The sequence below is a fragment of the Misgurnus anguillicaudatus genome, chromosome 3, assembly GCF_027580225.2.
Source record: "Misgurnus anguillicaudatus chromosome 3, ASM2758022v2, whole genome shotgun sequence".
In the NCBI taxonomy this organism is placed as follows: Eukaryota; Metazoa; Chordata; class Actinopteri; order Cypriniformes; family Cobitidae; genus Misgurnus; species Misgurnus anguillicaudatus.
The window spans coordinates 9,312,781-9,339,421 of record NC_073339.2 but is presented as its reverse complement, the minus strand read 5'-3'; the positions used below and the strand labels follow the sequence as shown (position 1 = coordinate 9,339,421).

Below are 26,641 nucleotides of genomic sequence, written 5' to 3'. Positions count from 1 at the left end.
TCATAAATCAACATTCATCTAATTTATACATTAACATTTATATCGTGCAACTGTTGAAGTGATGATCAAATATGCGTGGAAGCATGCTTAACTTTTAACTCTTTATTTTTAAGGTGGCCACCCAGTTTTATTTCAAAGGCTTCCAGAAAAATTATCTTCTTTAAATAAACTGAAAGAACAGACGCTTTGCTTTAAAAAAAAAAGTTTCATCCTACCTTCATTTGTTCTCTTATCACCTCTCAAATTTTCTCTTTATTGACGAGATGACTCAACAATATTTATCGACATTTATCTGGATATCGCCATTAATCGCCATTGACTTATTTCTTAGTATTTTTGTCCTGTTTTCAGTACAAATATCTAAAAATTCTTAAATCAAGATTGAAATTAAGATTTTTTGATGAGCAAAATGACTTTAAAAAATAAGACAAAAGAATATAAAATTTAAGTCAATTTATGCTTAAACAAGCAAAAAAAAAAAAAAAAAATCTGACAATTAGGTGAGAAAAAGTTTCTTGAATTTTTCTTGAATTGTTTAAGAAAAAATTGTAACTTATTTTAAGGTTGTTTTTCCCCCTACTGGTATTTTTGTTGTTGTTGCTTGTTAAGCACAAATTCACTTAAAGGGAAACTTCACCCATTTGCATTAAGCTTTGTACCGTTAGAACCCCAGTCATGTTTTTGAATGGTCGTGCACCATTCCCTCAGTTTCCCCTGAGAGGGGAGAAATACTGATTTCAGTGAGGCACTTCCTTCTTTCAATGATGTAAAAATCATCATTTTGCGTCATTGAAAGAAGGAAATCCTGTATCTCTATTGAGTGTGAAAGACTACAGACACTCATTCCTCATTTTTCCAAGGTGGGGGCTATGGGTGGGACCCACTCACGCTTCAGACCAATTACAGATAAGTGGGTGGGACTTACGAAAATATACGAACACAGACCGAAAAAAAACGACCAGCCGCCATCTTTATGCTAAGCTAAGCTAAACAGAAGTTGTGGAGCGAGCCAGAATTCATGTTACAATAACAGTGGAAGTTAATCAATATTACATGGAAGAGGGTGATTTTACAAGCGTGATGCTCTAATCCGCTGTTCATTGCACCTTTATGAGCCACAATACTGCAAAGAGCTGAGGCAGATGTAGGAACAGAAGCCCGAGGAGTAGGCCGGAGCCTGGGCGTCGGCTGGGTAGAGGAGCCAGGGGAAGACGCCGCAACCATCGGCCTCTGCTGCGTAGAGAAGCTTGCCTGTTCTCTCGCTGTGTGGCTTCTTTATAACATTTCTGCATCAGATAAGGATATGGACGTTTGTTTGGTGAAGGTTTCTATGCAAGAGAGGAACTTTGCGCGCGTTTGGAACGTTTATTTCACGGACATGTTTCGGTTTACGAGCAGACGCGCTCCGGAGTATATAAGCTTGGACGGACTCGCGCCGTTTGCTTTCGGTTTAACATTTCTGGATCAGATAAGGATATGGACGTTTGTTTTGTGAATGTTTCTGGTCGCGTGCTTATTTCAAAGACGTGTTTCGGTTTACGAGCACAAGCTCCAAGAGCTGAGGCAGCGCGTCTGTGGAGATATTATGCAGGGGACGCGTTTGTGTGGAGGATGCAGGGACAAACGGACGTCTGACTAAAGTGAGTGTTTATATTTTCTTTGTTATACTAACGTGGCATTTATGTACACAATAGCATATCTGAGCGGTGTTTTATATGTCTATATTGTGAGAGCAGTGAGGCCAATAATAACACAAATGTAATTACAGTAAACAAGAGACAAAAAGAAAATTGGTAAAACTAAATAAACATTTAAAATGCATACACTTTTTTTAAGTACTTGGAAAGACATTTGTACTGCGGATCTGAAACCGCACGTTACTGTTTGAATAAGACTTTGCTACACACCAGGCCAGAGTGTTATTGTGTGTACCACAATGTAACATCACGTTTAAAAGTAAATCATGATTGGTGTCAGTCAGACACAGTGGTGGTGGCTATTTTCTTTGTTTTACTAACGTGGCATTTATGTACATAATAGCATGTCTGAGCCGTGTTCCGAGTAATGGGAGTGGCTTGCAGAGCTGTGCATTGTGGTGCATAGTGGCAGTTGTAGTTTTTCATACAAATGTGCTCTAAAGTCACATTTTGTCTTTTCTCTGTCAAATAGGCACAAAATTCTACATTTATGTTACATTTTCACTACAAATATGACTCACTTTCCATAAAGATTAATGTTCCTATCGGTGAAATGGCCCTTTAAATTTAATATTTTTGTCTAAAAACAACTTTAAGGTTTTTTGCTCAAGAAAATTAATCTTGATTTAGGAATTGTTAGATATTTGTAATGAAAACAAGACAAAAAATACTAAGTTAGAAAGTCATTTTGGTAGAATCAGGTATAAAAAACATGATTGGTGCATCACTGCATAAAATTATTGTTCGCTGGTGTGGACGCTTAAATAGTAATTATTAATATATTTTTTTCTCATGGTGTGAACAGGCAATTAATATACACATCCCATGATTTTACCGGAATGCAGAGAAAATGTATCTTGATATAAGAATTTTTTTTATATTTGTACTGAAAACAAGACAAATATACTGAGTAAGAAAGTAATTTTTTGCAGTGTAAACATCTTGTTATAAAACGGCTCGTTCTGGTTCTTCATTCTGATTGGTTGAAACGCGTTCTAAGCCGTGATAAAATACCCCGGTAAACCTACGGTTCAGACCGCATCACAAGTATCACTGCGCCACTGTTGCTGCGTACTGATTTATGAAAATAAACAATTTTTAAATTTTTCTACCTTTGCACAATTATGGCGATATCCAGATAAATGTCAATAAATAAAACATTTCGTCAATAAAGAGTAAACGTTCTCTGAGGGTTTTTTTTGTCTTATTGATATTTCCGCTATTATCCACAAGATGGCAATCTTACCCAACTTAAACACTGACGCATTCACTCGACACAACAGCGTTGTGGTGGATTTAGCGTGACGTGTGTTTTGATCAGGCTTTGAATCTGATCTCTTACAAAGTTCTTCACAAAAATGGAATTATCTCCGCATTTAGCTGAAAATTTGAGAGGTGATAACTGATAAGAGAACAAATGAAGGTAGGATGAAACGTTTTTTGATGTTGTTTGAAAGCGGATGGACTGTTCTTTCATTTGATATTTTATGTTTATTTAAAGAAGATAATTTTTCTGTAAGGCATTAAACTAAAACAGTTGCACGATATAAATGTTAATGTATATTTTAGATGAATGTTGATATATAAAAATAAACACCACAGCCTTTAATCATATTTTCCACAGCCTTTAATCATTGCGCCTTTGCTGCGTCTGTGTTGCTCGAGAATTGTGCTCTGTTGCAGACACACTTGATTCTGAGGAACTACTTTGTTTGGCGGAAGAGCAATATTTGTACTAATATAATTACATCTTATTTGTGTTTTATTTTATAAAATCCCGATAACGTTATGCATATGAAGTAACCGTTTTATAAACGCAATAAACCCTCGAAGCCTTGGGTTACCAGTGCATTTTATAACAGCCAAGGGGGTTTTAGGCACTCCGCTCCGCGTCGTAACAACGCCCCTTAGCTGTTATAAAATGCACTGGTAACCCACTGCCTCTTGGGGTTTATTGCTTTATTCACATGTAGGCTACACTTTCAGTCGTTCTGTCTGTTGCTTAAACAAACAAACAAATGCAATCAAAATCAGCCATAAAAACATGATTGGTTTCATGATTTTGTTCCTGTAACGTTGCTTACATAATCTGACACATCCGAAGCGTGTGCACACAAGTGTCGTGAGTGTGGAACACTGATATATAGACATCTACACAGATTTACAGTTTTATAAATATCGGTTTTGACAAGAATATACACAGGTATAATCTGTTATATCTAAAGTGAATGTTTGATTAACTGTTGAGGAAAAATATCTGATGTGTAAAATTATATTAGATCCGTGCATTATACAGTAGATTGTAAAGTCTGTCTCAATGTCAATCAAACAATAAAAGAAAAAAAGTTGAACATATTGATATTGTTTTTGACTTTGTGTGTGCAAAATCTTTTAGTTTTACCAGTGATTTTAAGGTACGGTAATTTTCGTGGTAATTTTGGAATTTTCTCAAAATTTACTTTGCTGACTCTGTCAGCTTCAAACAAGTGTAGCTCTGTCATGTTTTGTCAGGTTCCAACAAATCACGCATTGTTTTGTAGTTTTTTAATCAATAATGTCAAAATATAAATAACTCATTTTTGAAAAGGTGCTCATTCCCACTCAATTTCCCAGCGCAGGTCACAAATGATGTAACAACAAACAGAAATGGAGAAAGAAAAAGAGTCTTCTGAAAGGAAAATTCAAATACAAAACAATGACTAATGGTTCTGTCGAAAATTTAAGGGTGGTGTAAACAAACATTTGCATAAAGCTAATTTGTCCACAACCATGTTGATTAAAGTATTAAAAACTTGAAGTGTTAAATTAAAGTAAATTTAGAACAGATAAATGTGTGTGATTACTTTGCGATTAATCACGAATTAACCCATGACAATCATGCGATTAATCGAGATTAAATATTTTAATCGATTGACAGCCTATTTTCCATTGTGTCCTCATGTAAAGCTGCTTTGTGACAGTGTAAATGTGAAAAGCGCTATACAATTTTTTTTTTATTACATAGAACAATGTGGATGTTGTTCAAATTTGTTCAGACCCGCAAAGTTTGACGTTCACTGATCTACCGCACAAAGTGTGAGAATTAAACCACACATTATAACCGAACTCCACACATCTAAGTGCAGTATTCTCAAAGAAATACAAGAGCTCAGGAAAGGGCAGTGAGGTGGGGGTTCGCATTGCTAATGTCAATGTTCAGCCGCCCATGAAATCAGTCCAATCAGTCATGGAGTACCAGCGTCCCACTGAGCACAGCCAATTACCTGCGAGGTCACCTTAGCAATAGAGGTGCGTTTGAGAAGGAGAGAAAAGCTGATGTCCAGTGGATTCCGGTATTAAAATGCATTAGATCCGCAGGGCTTGTGGCATTCTACTCATTGACTAAAGACGGTCCCTTATGCCCTGGTTTCTGACACTTTAAATGCTTGCAACAGTCTTGACCTTTCAGTATCAGCATTGACATTTCAACTTGGCTTTTTGGGTGCGTTGCGCTCTCCCAAAAAAAACCAAAGGGAGAACGGAGGCCACAGAGAAATCTAATGGTAAATGCTTTAAATCCGTCTCAAAAGTAGTACGGTATGCAAAAGAGCTGGCTGCAAATTTTTTTTTAAATAATCAAATTCACGCTTACATGCCCATGGGTCTTTATGCACTGAAAAAGATTAGTTGCGAAAATCTAAAAACAAGCCCCACGTCTACATGACAGGTGTTGTCGAAAGATGAACAATATGTTGCATCAGAAAAGACAAGGGATGGAAATTTGGCATAAATTCAATTTTGTGTTAATGCCCTGTTGGCGCTGAAAGACAAATATAGACTATTTGGCAGTGTGGAAAAAACATTTGCAAGACCTTCTGGCATCAAAATAAAACATTAGAATGGCACATAAGGATGATTCGCTCACTTCCTTACTTCTAGCCAATCAGAGCTCACCATTTCAATGACCTTGGTTCACTAACAGGTCATTTGCGTTTCATCATTCCGATGGTCATTTATTAACAGGGTAACACAAGGGTGAGCACGTACAGAGCTTAAAAAAAGGTTTAAGAGGATTACCCATAATTCTTTGTAGGTCTGGTCCTTTGTTATTGAGTGTCGAGTTATCGAGTTCCCTGTTATTGAGTAAACTAGCTTACACAAGTAACAAGCCACAAGACCTTTTAAAGGCAGCCAGTGAAGTCTTACTAATGAAGAGGGATTTGGGGGAAAATGGAGTAATGTTACAGTGTTTAATGGTTGTGAGTTAATGAACGGCTGTTATTAAGTTAAGGATTAGGACAGGGTAATCCGTTTGTTAAATAACTCTGTAGCAAATTCCAGCAATTAAAGACAAAGTGTACGAGGCAGAGCTGTTGTAAAAATGTTACGATGATGCAAATTAAAATGTATGTAACATTTTTTATTGCGTTGATATCACTAAAATAGATAACTATATTAGCGTCCATACAATAATGTTATGTTTAGTCTAAAAGGGCGTACACACCAGAAGCTAATTTAAATATTTGCATGAGTAGATTACATATAAAGTCAACGCAACGCGAAAAGACGTAAGTTCGCGTGGGGCGATGCGAATGACGTGAATTGAGTGGCACTATTGCTGTAAACATGCCCTATATTAGCAAATTAAAGTATTTGTACGCATAGATTACATACAAAGTAAACGCAAAGACACAAATAGACATGAGTCCGGATGAGGCGATGCAAATGATGCGAATTGGGTGGTGCGATTGCCCCAAACATGCCCTATATTCGCCTCAAATAGATATAAAATATTCAAGCAGAAAACTCTGCAAGGAATCTAGAGCAAGGTATGTGATGCTTTGCGTTAACTATAGCGACAACTATATTTGCTTCCACACAATAACGTCATGTTTATTCTAATGGGCAGTACACAAATCAGAAGCTAATTTAAATATTTGCGCAAGTAAATTATATACAAAGTCAACGCAAAGAAATAAATAGACATGAGTTTGTGTGGGGCGATGCGAATGACTCAAATTGAGATGGGTGAATGACGCGAATTGAGCAGTGCGATTGCCGCGAACACATGCTAGGAACGTGATGCTTTGCGTTAACTATAGCGATACTATAGTAGCGTCCACACCATAACGTTATGTTTATTCTAATGGGGCATACACACCAAAAGCGAATTTAAATATTTGCGCAAGTAGATTATATACAAAGACACAAAAATATTTTGAAAATATTCAACTCAAGCAGAAAATCTAGAGCGAGGAACGTGATGCTTTGCGTTAACTATATTAGCTTCCACACAATAACGTCATGTTTATTCTAATAGGCCGTACACAAATCAGAAGCTAATTTAAATATTGGCGCAAGTAGATTATATACAAAGTCAACGCAAAGAAACGAATAGACATGAGTTTAGGTGGGGCGATGCGAATGACTCAAATTGAGAGGTGTGAATGACACGAATTGAGCAGTGCGATTGCCGCGAACACACGCTAGGAACGTGATGCTTTGCGTTAACTATAGCGATACTATAGTAGTGTCCACACCATAACGTTATGTTTATTCTAATGGGGCATACACACCAAAAGCGAATTTAAATATTTGCGCAAGTAGATTATATACAAAGACACAAAAATATTTTGAAAATATTCAACTCAAGCAGAAAATCTAGAGCGAGGAACGTGATGCTTTGCGTTAACTATATTAGCTTCCACACAATAACGTCATGTTTATTCTAATGGGCCGTACACAAATCAGAAGCTAATTTAATTTAAATATTTGCGCAAGTAGATTATATACAAAGTCAGCGCAAAGACACAAATAGATGCGAATGATCCAAATTGAGAGGTGTGAATGACATGAACACACTATATTCTTGAGTTGAAAATATTAAACTCAAGCAGAAAACCCTGCGAAGAATCTAGAGCAAGGAACGTGATGCTTTGTGTTAACTATAGCGATACTATATTAGCGTCCACACAATAACGTTTGTTTATTCTAATGGGGCATACACACCAAAAGCGAATTTAAATATTTGCGCAAGTAGATTATATACAAAGACACAAAAATATTTTAAAAATATTCAACTCAAGCAGAAAATCTAGAGCGAGGAACGTGATGCTTTGCGTTAACTATAGCGATAACTATATTAGCTTCCACACAATTAAGTCATGTTTATTCTAATGGGCCGTACACAAATCAGAAGCTAATTTTAATATTGCCGCAAGTAGATTATATACAAAGACACAAAAATATTTTAAAAATATTCAACTCAAGCAGAAAATCTAGAGCGAGGAACGTGATGCTTTGCGTTAACTATAGCGATAACTATATTAGCTTCCACACAATTAAGTCATGTTTATTCTAATGGGCCGTACACAAATCAGAAGCTAATTTTAATATTGCCGCAAGTAGATTATATACAAAGACACAAAAATATTTTTAAAATATTCAACTCAAGCAGAAAATCTAGAGCGAGGAACGTGATGCTTTGCGTTAACTATAGCGATAAGTATATTAGCTTTCACACAATAACGTCATGTTTATTCTAATGGGCCGTACACAAATCAGAAGCTAATTTAAATATTGGCGCAAGTAGATTATATACAAAGTCAACGCAAAAACACAAATAGACGCGAATGACTCAAATTGAGAGGTGTGAATGACGTGAACACACTATATTCTTGAGTTAAAAAATATTCAACTTAAGCAGAAAACCCTGCGAAGAATCTAGAGCAAGGAACGTGATGCTTTGCGTTAACTATAGCGATACTATATTACCGTCCACACAATAACGTTATGTTTATTCTAATGGGGCATACACACCAAAAGCGAATTTAAATATTTGCGCAAGTAAATTATCTACAAAGTCAAATCAAAAACACAAACAGACGTGAGTTTGTTTGGAGCGATCCAAATGACGCAAATTGCGAATAATCCGAATTGAGCGGTGCGATTGCCACGAACACACGCTATATTCTTGAGTTAAAAAATATTCAACTCAAGCAGAAAACCCTGCAAGTAATCTAGAGCGATTTGGTGTGTACATGAGCTTGTGTTAATGTAAATATTGACTGTCGATGTTTTATTGTTCACAGCTGAAAAAAATCACTGAAAGTAATTGATATTGTTACTTTGTATCTTTATTGGTATAGTTGTGTTGTGGACTCTGAGATTAATTTCAATTAAATGGGCTTTTAATGTTAAAACGTTTTAGTACATTTTATTTATAGTCTATACTATATAGTTATCATCCCTGGTGTGAACAGACCTTAAATGTTCAGTTAACTATACTTTTTACATTTATGAGAATATAAACGCAACTGATCAATTAGCAACTTCTACAAACGTCTAAATCTATATAAACGTCTAAATCTATATAAACGTCTAAATCTATGTAAACGTCTAAATCTATATATCATCTATATAGCCATGAATATGAATGAGTCCAACAAAATGAAATCACTCTTACAGTAATAAACTTTGATTTTAAATCCACATTTTACGACAATCTTCAAGCACATGCAGTGGTGTGCACGTGATTTTTCTCAAGTGGTATTAGCTTTAGTCACACGCAGGTATAAACACTCTGGGATGACAGAAAGTTTGGCTGCGAGTTAAGCTTCAGTGACAAACCCGAGACAGAAAAAGCTTGTTCAGCAGACACATCATGCTCTAATGCCCAGGAGATGACTATCAACTCCAGGACTAACCGGAGCATACCACCCAAGTTATTCTGCACTGCGGGAGAACGCATGACAAAAGATGAATAAATGACAGACAAAAGTTAAAATATTACAGGACTACTATATACAGCTGCAATCGGCTCATTTAATTTGCCTACTGGCTTCGATATATAATATCTTTTAAACTTTAAAATATTCAATTCCCCTTATAGGCATTCATACATACAACTTTGCAGTTACCAGCCATGATTTTTAATCGCAAAACCATAGGACTCAGCATATAACTTTCCTCAGACCTCCAGCGAAATGGATGTAGCTACAGATCACTGACGCAGTGGATTTCCAGACATGCTCAGTCAGAGAATAGAGAAGGATTAGGTCAATAGATGAGTGTTTGTTAAGCTCGGCAGTGCCTGAGGGCAAACGCTGATGAAACGCAAACAAAAGCCAAACTCAAAGAGGTGAAAGGTTCTGTCTCAAGTATACATCACGCTGAGGTTCTTCACAGCGACTCAACATATTTCAGACACGCCCAGTAACCATCACTGCAATTCAATCTCTGGCAAACATTCCCAAACATTCCCAGACTCTGGCAAAAGTATCTACATCAGTAATTTGATGACTACACGACATTCTGTAATGGAGATATAAAAACAAAAAAAAACTACTAATCACTATTATTACACACGAATATTCCTATTCTGTATAATAGGAAACTAACAGTTTGAAACACTTGCGGTAGGTTTACTCAAGTATTTTACCATTTGGTGAGTCAAAACATTTGGTGAGAAAAGTAGCGTGTTGTAAGAATGAGATGAATGAATAAATGACCAGCTTATGACATTTTTAAAGTATTCATAGGACCTTTGGTCTTTGCTATATGTCAGCGGAAGAGGTTTTTATAATGTGATGGGAGTGACAGAAAGAAAAAGGAGAAACGTCAGAAGGTCAGGTCAGGAGAGCGGCTGGATGAGGGCATATTTATGCAGACTGGCTAAAACCCTTACATGAATGAAGAATTCGCCTTCACAAATGAATGCCGGTGCTCAAGGCAATTGAGGTCAGCGGAGAGCTGCAGACAGTCCACATATAAAAATTCGCAGCAGAACAGAAGAAAAAAACTGGATGATCGAAACAGAACAATTTAGCTGTGATTCCTGCATTAGCATAATGGAAATGATAAGACTGAACTTGAATATGAAACATGACCTCTATACTTTGTTGCCCCCTGAACAGAACCTGACAGAGAAGATTTATGTGTATGAACTGGTGTGATACAAGATTCTACACTACAAATTACAATACAAAGTTACTAAATGATATAACACAAAACAACACAATGTAGGGCTACTATCTATTCATCTATCCACCTATCTATCCATCCATCGATCCGCCTGTCTATCCAGCTATCCATCCATTCATCTATCTGTCCTTCTATTCGTCTGTTTGTTTGTTTGTTTGTCTGTCTACTATCTATCCGCCTGTCAGTGCCTTTAGCCACTTATCTCTCTGTCTGTCTATCCAACTATCCTTTTATCTATTTATTTATTTATTTATTTATCTATCCATCCATCCGTCTGTCTTTCCATCTCTCTACACTGTGTGTGTGTGTGTGTGTGTGTGTGTGTGTGTGTGTGTGTGTGTGTGTGTGTGTGTCTGTCTGTCTGTCTGTCTGTTTCTCTCTCTCCATTCATCCATCTGTCTGTCTGTCTGTCTGTCTGTCTGTCTGTCTGTCTGTCTGTCTGTCTGTCTGTCTGTCTGTCTGTCTGTCTGTCTATCTATCTATCTATCTATCTATCTATCTGTATCCTTTTAACTATTTATCTGTCAGTCTGTCTGTCCGATAATAATTTTATCTATCTGTCTGTCTATCTATCTGTCTGTCCAATAATAATTGTATCTATCTGTCTGTCTATCCAATAATTATTTTATCTGTCTGTCTGTCCAATAATCATTTTATCTATCTGTCTGTCTGTCTGTCTGTCTGTCTGTCTGTCTGTCTGTCTGTCTGTCTGTCCAATTATCCTTTTATCTATCTGTCTGTCTGTCCAATACTCCTTTTATCTATCTATCTATCTGTCTATACAATAATCCTTTCATCTATCTATCTGTCTATCCAATAATCCTTTTATCTATCTATCTGTCTGTCTGTCTATCCAATAATCCTTTCATCTATCTGTCTGTCTGTCCAATAATCCTTTTATCTATCTGTCTGTCTGTCTGTCTGTCCAATATTCTTTTATTTATCTATCTGTCTGTCTGTCTGTCTGCCTGTCCAATAATTATTTTATCTACCTGTCTGTCTGTCCAATAATCATTTTATCTGTCTGTCTGTCCAATAATCATTTTATCTGTCTGTCTGTCTGTCTGTCTGTCTGTCTGTCTGTCTGTCTGTCTGTCTGTCTGTCTATCCAATAATTATTTTAACTGTCTGTCCAATAATCCTTTTATCTATCTATCTGGCTGTCCAATAATCCTTTTATCTATCTATCTGGCTGTCCAATAAGCCTTTTATCTATCTATCTGTCTGTCTGTCTGTCTGTCTGTCTGTCTGTCTGTCTGTCTGTCTGTCCGATAATTACTTTATCTGCCTGTTTGTCTGTCTGTCCAATAATCCTTTTATCTGTCTGTCTGTCTGTGTATCCAATAATTATTTTATATATCTGTCTGTCTGTCTGTTCAATAATCCTTTTATCTATCTGTTGGTCTGTCTATCCAATAATCCTTTTTATCTATCTATATGTCTATCCAATAATCCTTTTATCTATCTGTCTGTCTGTCCAATAATCCTTTTGTCTGTCTGTCTGTCTGTGTATCCAATAATTATTTTATCTATCTGTCTGTCTGTCTGTCCAATAATCCTTTTATCTATATGTTGGTCTGTCTATCCAATAATCCTTTTTATCTATCCATCTGTCTATCCAATAATCCTTTTGTCTATCTGTCTGTCTGTCTGTCTGTCTGTCTGTCTGTCTGTCTGTCTGTCTGTCTGTCTGTCTGTCCAATAATCATTTTATTTGTCTGTCTGTCTGTCTGTCTGTCTGTCTGACTAATAATCCTTTTATATATCTATCTATCTGTCTGTCTGTCTATCCAATAATAATTTTATCTATCTATCTATCTGTCTGTCTGTCTGTCTGTCTGTCTGTCTGTCTGTCTGTCTGTCTGTCTGTCTGTCTATCCGATAATTACTTTATCTGCCTGTTTGTCTGTCTGTCCAATAATCCTTTTATCTGTCTGTCTGTGTATCTATCTATCTATCTATCTATCTATCTATCTATCTATCTATCTATCTATCTATCTATCTATCTATCTATCTATCTATCTATCTATCCAATAATCCTTTTATCTATCTATTTGTCTGTCTGTCTGTCTATCCAATAATTATTTTATCTGCCTGTCTGTCCAATAATCCTTTTATCTATCTGTCTGTCTGTCTTTCTGTCTGTCCAATTATCCTTCTATATATTTGTCTGTCTGTCTGTCTGTCTAATAATTATTTTATCTGTCTGTCTGTCTGTCTGTCTGTCTCTCTCTCTCTGTAGTGATGTAGTACACCATTGATGCTTTTTTCAAGTTTGCATGTTGAATTATTATTTTAGGTGTTTTGTCATTTGGTAACAATCGAAATGTAAGCCTTTACATTCAAAAAACATCTTCCAGCGTGTCTGGCATTTGTGCTCTTGTGTTTCAGTTTGGCTACGGACAGACGCTGGAGTGTTTATTAGTGAGTAAAAGCATCTCATTAAGAAGAGCACTGTGGGCGGCTGAGAGATTCTGCACTCCTCTGACCGCAAACCTTCATGGATCATTTCATTAGCGCTGGGTAATTGGCTCCGTGCTTCATGCTCTCTGACTTTCCCTTTCGGCACGAGGCAATCTTTAAAAGTTAAATGCAAAAGGCCAAAGCATCTCGGCAAGATGTCGAACACTATTGCTGTGGTAAAGGTCAATCTGTTTCGCAAGGGTTTTTAACTTTATATCTTCGGTTAAATTACAGTATAACTAGAATTGTAATTTTTTTTTAAGAAAATAAGATGGAGCTAGAGATGTGGTTGGTTGCTATGAAGTTGCTAAAGCTTTAAGTCTGTTACTAGGGTGTTTGGGATGGTTCTTTGTGGTAATATGCTACCTAGATATGGAGACATCTCTAACAAAAGCAATTTACAGCACTCTCCATGTCCCAGCATCACTTAACATCATTAGCTTTGCATTCACATCATAAAAATCAAAAAGTACCAGCATGGAGGAGAAAACAGAATACTTTCATTTTTAACTTCAATAAAAGACCATACTGTGCTTGTAATTTCCACACAAGCTATTTAAGTAAAATACAATGAACTGTAGCTGTTGCAATGATGAGACAAAGAGGAAAATGAGGACACTAACCAGGTCAGTTTTGGGCAGGTCCTGATATTCCGAAGAGTAAAAGGAGGGTGTTTTCCCGAAGCTGTTGCTATCGTTGGCAGGTTTGGCTGGCTGGGCATGTTGCCGATAAGTGGCACTTTTAGGAGTCCAGCAGAAAAGGTTGATGGATTCTCGGACACAGCGCTCAATGTCTATCTCTAAATGAAAACAGGAAAAGAGAGGAAATCTGTAATGACTGTAAGGCAAGACTGCAAGCACAATGAACGAATCTTAATCAAAATACTTCGCCATCTGTGGTTAAAGATCTGGGCTGGTAAACAAAAGACCCCTAGGGGCTCCACCTTCATTACCGAAACACATAACTATATGCAAAATCAACTTCATTGTGTTTTAAAATGTGCCAGAATGCAATTTATAATGCAGTACCAGCAGGCATCGCATTCTCAGTGTTACCTTAAAGGGATACTCCATCCAAACATCAAAACTACCCCATGATTTACTCACCCTCAAGCAATCCGAGACACAAACGTCCATCATCTTTCAGACAAACACATTTGGAGTTATTTTAGTAAATGTCCTTGCTTTTCCAAGTGTATAATAAAAGAGAACATGGATCAGGAACAACAGCTGACTTTAAACCCCAAAAAAGTGCATTAATCCTTCACAGAAGTAATCCACGTGGCTCCAAAGGGTTAATAAAGATCTTCGCGAGTAATCGATGTGATTTTGTAAGAAAAATATCCATATTTAAAACTGTAATAACTAGCTTCCAGTAACGACGCCATCTTGGACTCACGCGAGAGTTTTAACAAAGCAAGCGCCCGTGGCCATAGGTACGTTGCTCAGTGACTCTCGTGAATCACGTAAGTCAAAGATGGTGTCGTTACCAGAAGCTAGTTATTATAGTTATTTAACTCTGCGGACCCTGTACCGGTCCAAAATGACTTTTAATGAAATATCATGTCATGGACCCAGAACCACACATGTGAAACAGTTTGAAAGCTTAGAATGTCTATTTTCTGCAGATATGCATCACTTTGACATATATTTTACTGTAAGAAAGTTATTTACACTTAATTTACACTACCCCCCTCTGAATTTGTATATCATTTAATATTTACATATTTCATATTTTTCAAATATGAAACATACATGTGCAAGTCTTATCGTTATTTTATCATCACATATCCAACAATCATCGAATGAATAATGAGGTATTTCTGTAGAAATTACAGTATTACTGGCAACTAGCTGCCAGTAACTTACTGTAGATTTTACATTTATGTTATTTAATGGCAACAGTTTGTTCAAAGTTAAATGAACATGAAACATTTTTAGTCTTTATACAGTAAGTTACTGGCAAACAGCTGCATAATTACAACAAATTTTTTACAGTGTATGAAATGGTCTTTTGTAAACTTACAAGTGAAACTTGAGCGTGAGCTGTATGTAAAATTACAGAAAAAATATTTTTGTATTACGGAAAATTTCTATAATTTATTGTGCCCGTTATTTTACGGTATTTTTCTGACACCCCAGCTGCCGGAATTTTATAAAGAAAATGTTTTTACAGTCTGCCTCAGATAGCGCAGATAGCCACAAATGCTATATCATCTTTTACACCTTAGGTTCTCCTCTACAAAATGAGCCCATTTACAGCGTTTTCTTTGGTTGTGTGCATGAATAATACCTTGCTATTTATTGTATGTGCAAAAAACAAAAAAGTACTGTTAAGATATAAAAAAGTAATTTCCCACCCTTCAGTTGGAATAGAATAACTTTTGCATAGAGACACATTTCCTTTTTCCTCTAAAAGCTGAAATTATTTATAATAACACAGACAACATATAAAATAATTTTTTATCACTTTTAACAGTGTTTTATGCAATTTTAAAGGGTTTTGTGTAAAATAATACCAAACTTTTGTATGTACACCTCTGCATGTGGGAAGCTTTTGAATTCACGTAGGCCAAATCCATGCAGAAATCCCCAAAATAGCCCCTGTGCTTAAGAGGTTAAAATATGGACATTTTTCTTACAAAATCGCATCGATTACCTGCAAAAGACATTTGTTAACCCACTTTAATGCACTTTTTTGGCCTTCAAAGTCAGAAGTTGTTCCCTCCAAATGTGTTCGTCTGAAAGATGATGATGTATCTCGGATTGCTTGAAGGCGAGTAAATCATGGGATAATTTTGATATTTGCCTTGAGTATTGCTTTTTTTGTGCGCTATAGCGGGCTGTAACTACAGTATATACATCAAGACCTTGGGTTCAATCCCCAGTAAACCCATACTGACAAAAAACTAGGGGTGTAACAATACATCGATTCAATTTCTAACGTTACGATGCATCAATGCCACACATAAAATATCGATATGAGGTACCTTTATTTTGACACTTTCTGCGTTTGTAGCAGCGAAAACACGGCGAAAGAGGCAGAAGACGTTGTGACAGCTATCGGACGCAGATCGTGGGTTTGGAAATATTTAGTATTTGAAAAATGGATTGGAGAAACAGATTGGAAGGAAACCTTTGCCAGCATTATACTAAAACACTAAAGACTTTGACTGTTGCCATCATCAGCTTGATTTTATGTGACATTTTTCCCCTCATTATTTATTTTTCTTTATTTAAAAACGTGTCTTTTTTCTTAGTTTGTTGTTGTAAATGTCCCAATTGGACATACTGTAGATTGTGCCCTTTTAAAGAGTTTAATGAAACGCTCATGTTATATTTTTGGGTTGCATTTGTGAGTTATTAAAAATGTAAATGCTTAAAGGTGCAGTGTGTAATTTTTAGCGGAATCTAGTGGTGAGGTTGCGAATTGCAACCAACGGCTCAGTCCACTGCTCACCTCTTGCTTTTGAAACACATAGAGAAGCTACGGTAGCCCCCACCGGACAAATATGTGATCGTTGGAGACAACCGAGTAAAAAAGGGCTTCTGTAGAAACATGGCTGCACGAAATGGCGACTTCCATGTAAGGGGACCCGCAGTGTATGTAGATAAAACGTCTCATTCTAAGGCAATAAACACATAACGGTTCATTATGGAAGGTCCTTATACACCCCTGATAATATAGTTTTGTATATTATTTTGCATTTCTGTCAAAAGAGATCCTTCTAAAAATTACACACTGCACCTTTAACTAGGCATGTAATATTAAAATAACGATAAATTAATGTAACTGAATCGTAATTGCATCAAAGAAACGTTTGATGCACCAGCAAATACCGCATCGCTGGCTGAGATAATCGATACTGTATCATATTGCAACAAACTGTCTAATTTACACCCTAACAAAAAGCTGTAGTCAGTTTAGATAAAAGTGTCTTTTAATGCTATATGAATAAATGTAAGCACAAATCATAGTTTTAGTATGCTATCCTGTAATTAAGTCTCTTTAATTTTGATAACTATTAAGGCTAGAACTTTTAAAGCTGGTTTAATTTAGATATAAAAGATATAAGAAATGCAGCTTTATGTTTAAATGACTATGCAGTAGAAAAGCTTTCCTCCCAATTAACCTCGAGGGATCTTGGAAACCCGCTTCTTTCCGATAGCTTTCAAAACTCGCACATCCTGCCAATGTTTCATTGGGTCACAAACACCAACACTGTATTCGATCTCACACAGTAGAAACACAGTGTACAGAAGCGGATATCCATTCAAATTAAATACGAACTCTCTGGAGCAGTGCACTTTAAAATTAAGGGATCCGCACGGATATAAACAAACCGAGAATCCTTTCCTCGCTAAGATTTGTGATATTTCTATCCTGTTAGTGGAGAAACAGTATCCCTAATGAAGTGGTTTAGCATGCCTGGCCCACTATTCAAATCAAGCCGTGAATGACGGTTTCATTTTACTTTAAAGGCTACGTGATCTGAATACTGAATCGTGTAGGATGAATTTACACTGAAAGTCTGTGACTGCATCTGCAAAAAGTGTTCAAATGGGGAGGGATGTAAAAAACAGCTCTGTTACAAAACCCACAATGTCAGAAAAATTGTCAAAGTATGGTGCCAAGCTGCAGATATGTATACATTAACAATATGTACCTTTGCTGTATCAATATAAAGTCTTTAGGTGCACATTTTTGAAGGGGACAGCTAAGGACCAAAACTGAGAACACAATACAGGGCTCCAGACTGCCCCCAAATGGTGGCAATTTGCCCCTAAAATTTGAGAGTGTGCCACTGAATTTTACATCCAGTCGCACAAGTGCAACCAGTAAATTTGACCTTATTTTCCAAAAGTGCACAATAAAATGTGACACTGAATTTGAAACAGCACATTGTATTTTCTGCATCTATCATCAAGTATTTATTAGTAATACAGTGGAAATTAGAAGAAATGTGAATATTTCGTTAGCATGTTGATTTACGGTGTGTGCCCCTAAATTTTCTGGTTGCGCTCCTAAAATTTTCAGTTGGGGGCCACTGTGCTCCTAGTAAAAAGGGTAGTCTGGAGCCCTGCAATATCTCAAATTACATTGAGATGGTGGTCCTGTAGCTCAATTGGTATTGTGTTAGCAATATTAAGCTTGAGGGTTCGATCTCCAGGGAACACACACTGAAAAAACGTCTAGATTGAATGCACTGTAGGTCACTTTGGATTAAAGCGCCTGCCAAATGCTCAAAGGTAAAGGACACCTGGACCGAGCTGTTTCAAGTCTAAGTAAGGCTTAAATTAGAAGACAACAGAGTAATCTTTAAAAAGGCCCTCCTCACCTAGAAAATGGACTTTTGGAAGACAGCCGCCTTTGTAGGCAGTAGGGAGCGAGGCGTCTCATTATGTTTTGGAAAAGAAACAGAAGGGAAAGGAGCAAAAAGCAAACAACAGGAGAGAGGAGGTGTCAGTCAGTCAGTATGTCAGAACAAGTGACAGATGATTCACCTCCCTGTCCCTCCCACCGCCGACTCGAATCCAGAAGTGAGTCAAGACAGATGGGTTTTGAGAAACGAGGCGGTACTGTCTGCTTTGCGTGATGAGGAACACATCATAATTATAGTGCCTCGTCCTCACTGCCAAAGTTTGAACCTAAGTTTTGAGCTATCTATCTTTGCACAGGGTGTCCTTGACCTTCAGTATGGCACTGAACCACCTGCAAAGAACAAGCTTCACTTGCCTCGTACAATTTGGCTTTTTCTCCCCCTGCTTAAAGGAATAGTCTGCTCATTTTCAATGTTGGAATGTGTTATTGCCTTAACTAAGAATTGTTGATACATCCCTCTATCATCTGTGTGCGTGCACGTGGGCGCTGGAGCGCGCTGCGATGCTTCGATAGCATTTAGCTTAGCCCCAATCATTCAATGGTACCATTTAGAGATAAAGTTAGAAGTGACCAAACACATCAACGTTTTTCCTATTTAAGACGAGTAGTTATACGAGCAAGTTTGGTGGTACAAAATGAAACGTAGCGCTTTTCTAAGCGGATTTAAAAGAGTAACTATATTTTATGGCGTAATAGCACTTTTGTGAGTACTTCGACTCGGCGCAGTAACACCCTCCCTCTCCCATTATGAGAGTGAGAAGGGGAGCGGACTTTTCAGCCGAGTCGAAGTACTCCCAAAAGTGCTATTACGCCATAAAATATAGTTCCTCTTTTAAATCCGCTTAGAAAAGCGCTACGTTTTATTTTGTACCACCAAACTTGCTCGTATAACTACTCGTCTTAAATAGGAAAAACGTTGACGTGCTTGGTCACTTCCAACCTTATCTCTAAATGGTACAATTAAATGAATGGGGCTAGGCTAAATGCTATCGAAGCGTCGCAGCGCGCTCCAGCGCTTACGTGCACGCACACAGATGATAGAGGGATGTATCAACAGTTCTTAGTTAAGGTAATAACATATTTTAATATTGAAAATGAGTAGACTATTCCTTTAAAATCACCTTTAGGGTTACAAACAATAAGTTTAGATTTCTCATGCTGCGTTTAAACCAGCCGCGCTAGAGGCAGCAAAACTCTCTAGTAGTGCGTAGTTGGACGCTTGCACATTTTAGTTTACTTGCTTTTTTTGCGCGTGAAATTCTAGTCATTCGAGACATTCACGCGGAAATTTGCATCATGGGAGGGGCTTCTGCGACTAAGCTGAGACTCCGCTCGCTTCCTGTAATCACGTCACCACTACAGCAAGGTCCTGATTGGTTAACGCAGCTCGGAAATACGCAGAAGTTCAGATTTTTCAACTCACGCGTTTCCCGCGACACCGCTCAATTAGCGCGGAACGCCCCACGCCTACCGCGCGTACCGTCCCGCAAGTCGCCTAATCGCATCTTTGCATTGTAAATCACCCATGCTTGCCGCCTCTACCGCGGCTGGTGTAAACGCAGCATCAGTTTTGCCTCAAGGGTTTTTTTTGGGCCAATCAGATGAACCATAAATACCACGCCACCAATCAGAAGTGGAGCTGCTGAAAAATGACATCATGACACAACCATAATCCCTTTGGGGAAGTCGCGCCACTAGGCGGCCATGTTTGCAACACTTCTGGGCATTATTTCAGTCATGACTAAAATGTAAAAAAATTAAAGTCCTACGTATCTACTTGAATAAGGGTTGTTTCAGATACTAATCATGAGCACATGTTGGCAAGCACCTCACGTGACTCTGTACCTCCCCCACAGAATCATCAGTTTTATCGATTACTGATTGGTTCTGTTAACTGGAAGGCGGGACTACCGTCGCCAGAACGGTCATATTGATACAACCTAATTTTGTTATATCCGAAGGGCTGCAACTAATGATTATTTTCATAATCGATTAATTAGTCGATTATTTTTTCGATTAATCGTCTAATCAGATAAAATCATAAATATTTACTCAAAAAGATTTTTTACTCATTATAGCTAAATAAGGCACTAAATTATGATATTCACGCGTAGAATTTCACTTTTAAAAGTGCAAAAGCCACACACTAGACACACATTATAAGCCTAAATAAAAACATTTGTGCAGCTTTTAAATAGTAAAACATCTTTAAATGTCAAAATATAAATAAACAATACAAATTGAGTCCTCAGGGATGTGCTGAGGAAATTTTGCCACAGATTAAAAAAAAAAAATTCTTAAACTTTAGACCTTGATGAGAATTACACCTTTATTAACCAGTGCTCATTTGCACTTTTTCTTCCGCCATTTTCCTGTCAGGGTTGCCAGATCCACCTTACATAACGAGCCCAATGGCCATTTAAAATTAGTCGAAAAGCATCCCAATGACTATTCACAGCCCAAATACCAACAACGAATAAAACAAATCCTTCCCCTTCAAATCTCTAACCCGCAGAAAAACATCAACCTGCAGAAACAAGTTAAAAGTAGCCCAATTTTGGCAACGCTGCCTTGCTTTAAACCAAGCTGGTCGCACGGTAAGAAGAAGTGCATGATAAACATGCAGCTCGAGAAAATTGTATTGAATTATTTGTGTTGAAACAAAATTTTCTAGCAGGTGTTACAACGAACCCTCTGTTACAATTAACCCCATGTGGTAAGTTGTAACGTTTACACTTCTGTCACTTTCGGTGTAATTGATCGATAACGGTAGATCCCACAAACAAACTTTAAATGTTCATTTGTAGCAGAGATGTGTGTGTTGATGTGTGTGTTGAATATTAGTAATCTAACTGAAATTTTTTTTGAATGATAGAGCCAAAGCCAAAAAGCGTTGGGTTGTGCCCCGCTCTCCCCTATAGACTACATACTATCATACTAGGCTATAATAAAATGTGAGATTTATATGTAGCCTGCAAAATGAATGATTTAATCATAATTTTTGAATAGCCATCCCCATACATAAAAAGATAGGACATCTAACAGTAGAGGTTACCTGGACCATGCTAACCAGCCGAACCTTGCACCCGAGGTCAACGAAATACATGTAAATAATTCTTTTTCATAACGATTAAAATGTATTTTTAATAAAGTAATTCAATATACGGTTTCTTGTCTGGTAAAACATAAAATATTAACTGCAAGTCTCAAAGACACCTGTGAAGAAAAACAACACATTTCAACTTGCATAATCCATGAATGTTTCATAAAACAACACAGCTTTCCAAGCAGCGCTAAAAAACAAATGCCATCCGATCGAAAGACACGTCTGGCTATGCATTCCACTTTTAATAGGTTTCATCAACAAAAATTACTCGGACACTGATACCCACGTTCACGTAGGAAACCGGCGTCACACAGTTGTCGGGGTTTGGTTAACATTGATAGACAGCATATGCTAAATTCTCCACATGCCGTCAGCCATGGCTTTATGAATAATGTGGATTGACAGACAGCGCAACCCAAATGTGACATCGGCCTACGCGTTAGCTGATGACTGGCTCTATTTAGTACATTAACCATTAAATATACTTAAGGGATTTGTGATTAGGCACCTATTTATTCATGCAAATTTAACTACTACACATGAATATTAATTGCTTATAGCCAGGGTAAAAAAAACGTTTCAAATACAGTTGAAAGTTGAAAGTGTCCGATAGCATAAATAAATAAAGTGGCCTGAATATTAAAGAACCTCACTTCTCCTGACAGCGAAAATGAATGTCGGTATGTCCACTCGGAGTCCACAAAATAAGTGAAACGTGAAAGCCAAAGCCATTTAAAACCCACTGGCTTGTGACCGCATTTCATCACTGCCATCATTTTACAGCCCACAGGATCCACAGTGCACGAGAGGTGGAAACTGCCTTTGCTACAGGTTATACACTGTAAAAAATCCAATTAATGAAATGTTGGAAGGGCAAAAATATATAAGTTAAACCAATTTTCTTGTTTGGGCTTAGTTGAGTAGACATATTATTTTAAGTCTAGATAAATCTGTGTTTAAAACATTAAGTGAATGGTTATTTTCAAATTCAGTCAACATTCAGAATGGCTATGTTGACTGAACTAATTAAGACAAATCTGGTCAATATGTGGACTTATGAAAGCTATGTTTCCTGACAACAAAATGCTCATAATATTACTGTTATTTGGTAACAAAATGTAATTTTAAGAGTTGTTCAGGCGTGAATGTATGTGCTTTAAGTTTAAATATGCGGTCGGTTAATATAGATAGCGTCTATTTAAAAATGTGCTCGGACACTTTCGGACGGAGATGAGCTCCAGAAGAGCTCCAGAAAATCACAGACACTTAAGCGCTCACACCCCGCCCAGCGCAGCCTCGCCTCGGCAAGCCCATCAGAAATCGACTGCTGGCTCTGATATCTCTGTGGCGTTTAAACATGCGATTTAATTCATTTTAATTTCTTATACTTATAATAATAAAAGGTTTACCGGTATGTTTTAAATCATATTTTAGGATTGCACTTAAATGATATCGCTGTTGAATGATATTTCATATCTTTCACATTCGTTATAATCGGACTGCGTACTGCCTGCGAATTTGAACTTCAGAGCTGAAGGTGCGAGTGGAGAAATAGTCCCAATATCATAACAATCTTAAAACTTCTAAATATACCCGTGTGCGTGCGTGTGTGCGCGCGCGCGTCCTCGCGCGTGTGCATGTATGTATGTATGTATGTATGCGTGCGTCTGTGTATTTGTATTTTGAATTTAAAATGTTTTAACTCGGAAGGATCTGGATCACAGGTCATTTCATCTGAGATCAATCCGCACGCAACAGCTGGAATCACTTACTGTTTCACACAAGGAAGGACACAAGTCACCCGTTTCCTCAAGTTCACGTCAGGTAAGTGTTTGTAATTAAATGTTAATTTTAGAATATATTAATTGGCAAAGACGCAAATACTCGACGTTTTTGTAATTATATTTTTGTAAAGATATATTAGAAGTGTGTTATGTTATGTGACCGAAGTAAAGTGGAGCTATTTTAGTTAAGATAAAAAGCCTGGATATAGGGTTGGTTTACCGGAGTTTAGAACTCGGTCTTTATTATAATTGGGACATTTTTACAAACAAACCTTATATAATACAATACTGGCGTGCATTTTGAGACAAAACAATAGCACTCATATGTTAAGAGATGTCAGTAAGTTATTTTAGTCAGTGAAAAGCCCTGTCCGAGAAAACCGCCCAATATGTTTAATTATGTGTGATGTCTGAGGGAAATTTGGCCTAACATTAACGTTATTTAGGGAATAAAGTCTTTCACCGTCAAGCTTTATTATATTAAACATGTATTTATGTATGTTTGTGTGTTTATATTCCTCAGAGGGATACATAGCGAGACAGTCTCCGCTTGGACTGGCTGAGGAAAGTCTCCTAAATGGCCCTGGAGATGTTCTGACTGACTTTGGAGGCTTTTTGGACTGTTTTATGCCCTCTATTTAAAGACTTAATTCTGTATGTTCAGTCTGTATGATAAGTGAATAAGTGAATAAAAAGCTTTTGTTTTTATGTGACTGAAGTTAATTATTTTGTTTACAACACCAGCATAAATTATTTGATAAATAATTTAAAAATGTTATTAAAAAAATCCCAAATAATAAATATTAATTGAAGTAACACATAAAACATTGAGTGAATACTTAAATTTTAATTGACAGAGTCTTTGCTGTAAGTTTTTAAAGATTCAACTGATTAAAACATTTTAGTTGAATGAACTATAAAGCTAATTGAGCCAACATACTTTTTTATATTTGAGTCAAATTTGGGCCAACTAAAAAACATCAATCCAGGTAACACTTTGGAGACAGAAATTGAGTGAACGTAAAATTTCTGTGGAACTAGTTACTAAAAAATAATTCATTGAGCCAACAATTTATTTTTTTACAGTGTAGCGTTTACCTAAAAACCTCTTGATTGTGCTGACCGAGGGAAAAAAAATCTCCTCCAGGTCCTTTGTCTAACTAAATACTGTATACCTTGCACACCGCATTTATGGTTTAATGAGCAACCTGTGTGCAAAAATAAAGACGAAAGCTCAGACATCTTATTGACAAGTTGAGACATTCATGTACAGAAGGCAAGAATTACACCGACTGTATATTTAGAGCCAACAGTGTGTAAATTACACAGTCATGTAGCAACAAGAAGGTCAAACTCCTTGCACGAGGAATGCGATTACAGTGCGGAAAAACGATAAAAAATGCACTTAATGTTATGAGAACGGTAGGAACGAGGGCATGGTTCAATAACACTTTAAAACGTACAACGTTCAAAAAAAGTCTGAGGCAGCATTATAACTGAGGCTTTGATTAAGTCATTTCTCTACTTTATGCGATTGTTGATGACGTTTGTTAAGGCGGGCATCTCTATATCGCTATCGATCATACTTAAGGTTATCAGATCCCTAACACTATTATTGATCTTTGGTGAATAATAGTTTGTGCTACAGACATGAATGATACCTCAAATTTGGCTGATATACAGTATAAAAGTACAGCTATAATTTCTGATTAATTATGTATGATTTTCACTGGCGGGCGATAAAATTGTGAAAAATTTGAAAATGTCCTCACAGGAACCTTGTAGGAAAATTTTGAGGGTTGTTTTAATTTTAATTAACTTTTTTTTGTAGTTTTATTACTATTTTAAGTTTGCTATTACAGTATTTATTTAGGTTTTTTAGGTCAGTTTTTAGTAGACTTGTTATGTACTTTTTGTCAATTCATTTATTTATTTACTTTAAATAACTAACTAAATAAAATAATAGTAAAGGAATACTCCACTTTCATAAAAAAAACAAGGAACAGTATGTAAGAAATGTATATCAATGAATCATAAAATGGCCCTGATATGTCACTAGACATAAAGAAATTTATTTTCATTTTCAAATACTTATATCACTGACAATAGTGGTCTGGCCAGGATATTGTCATTTAAAAAGTGGACTTGCAGACCTCAACTGATGTTTATGTTGTTATTTTGTGTAGGGCTGTCACAATGATTAAATAATCATCTCATCGCAATTGTTTGACCTCATCGGGATGATTTCAGATCACCGCGATGATTGCACATCTCTCTAAAAAACACAAGGGGGAGCTGCAGCGCCTGTATAAAAGAGACTGTTTCAGATTACTTTTAAATATGTGTTATGTGTATTAATATTTACTGCCAGATAAACCTTGCAAAAGATTTAATTTAAATAATCACAACAATGTGCGAAAATTATTTCATAAACAAAAAAAATGTATGAGAATTAAATGTCAAAGTAATAAAACTGGCAATTAATCGTCACAACTTATTAAACAATTAACCGTCAGACAAATTTCATAATCGTGACAGCCCTAACTTTGTGTATTGGCCACCAGTTGTGTGATTGCAGTACCAGTTTTAGCCACAAGTTTTGTGAATGCAATACTAGTTTTGGCCACAATCCTATATACTGTTCCTTTAAACCACAACTTCTCATCTTGCAGTAGCCGTGTGAAGTGCCAGCGCGACCTTACACTCTAAAAACAAACGGTGCTATATAGCACCAAAAGTGGTTCTTTGCTCGTAATCATAGAAGAACCGTTTTTAGTGCCATATAGCACCGGTGAAGCATGTGAAGCATGTCTTCTATGATTACGATCCAAAGCAACAGTTTTGGTTCTATATAGCACCGTTTGTTTTTTTTAGAGTCTATGTATTGCGTAATCAAATCGAAAGGTCACGCGTCACATATGTGAAATGCACACTTGCGAACCATTTTAAACAATAAACTGACACAAAAAACATTAATTAGTATCAATCCACATACGGCATCGTTGGAACTGTCCTGTTTCTCCACACTTGTAAACACTTGAGTTGTGCATACGTCATGCGTGACCTTTCGACGTGATTACACAATTTGTGCGGTCGCACTGGCGCATCACATGGCTAGTGCAAGACGATAAGTTGTGGTTAAACAGTACATATTTTTTATTTTTATTGCCGAAAATGACGATCCTTACCTAAAATTTACATGAAAATTAAAAAGATAAAATACTGAGTAAATTAACGGGATATTCCTT

General features: G+C 36.8%; 1 protein-coding gene and 1 long non-coding RNA gene across 2 annotated transcripts in view; one reads left to right on the top strand and one right to left on the bottom strand.

Moving 5' to 3' along the window:
* Positions 1 to 26,641, bottom strand: part of tbck (TBC1 domain containing kinase) — a 76,821-nt gene that overhangs the window by 10,118 nt on the left and 40,062 nt on the right. The window contains exon 23 of the mRNA XM_055204523.2: positions 13,745 to 13,920. Within this exon, the coding sequence (XP_055060498.2) occupies positions 13,745 to 13,920 (176 nt within the window). The remainder of the gene's footprint in view (positions 1 to 13,744; positions 13,921 to 26,641) is intronic.
* On the top strand, positions 23,007 to 24,106 carry LOC141358950 (uncharacterized). Its single transcript, XR_012365509.1, has 2 exons — positions 23,007 to 23,433; positions 23,917 to 24,106. It is a non-coding gene; the product is annotated as an uncharacterized lncRNA (long non-coding RNA).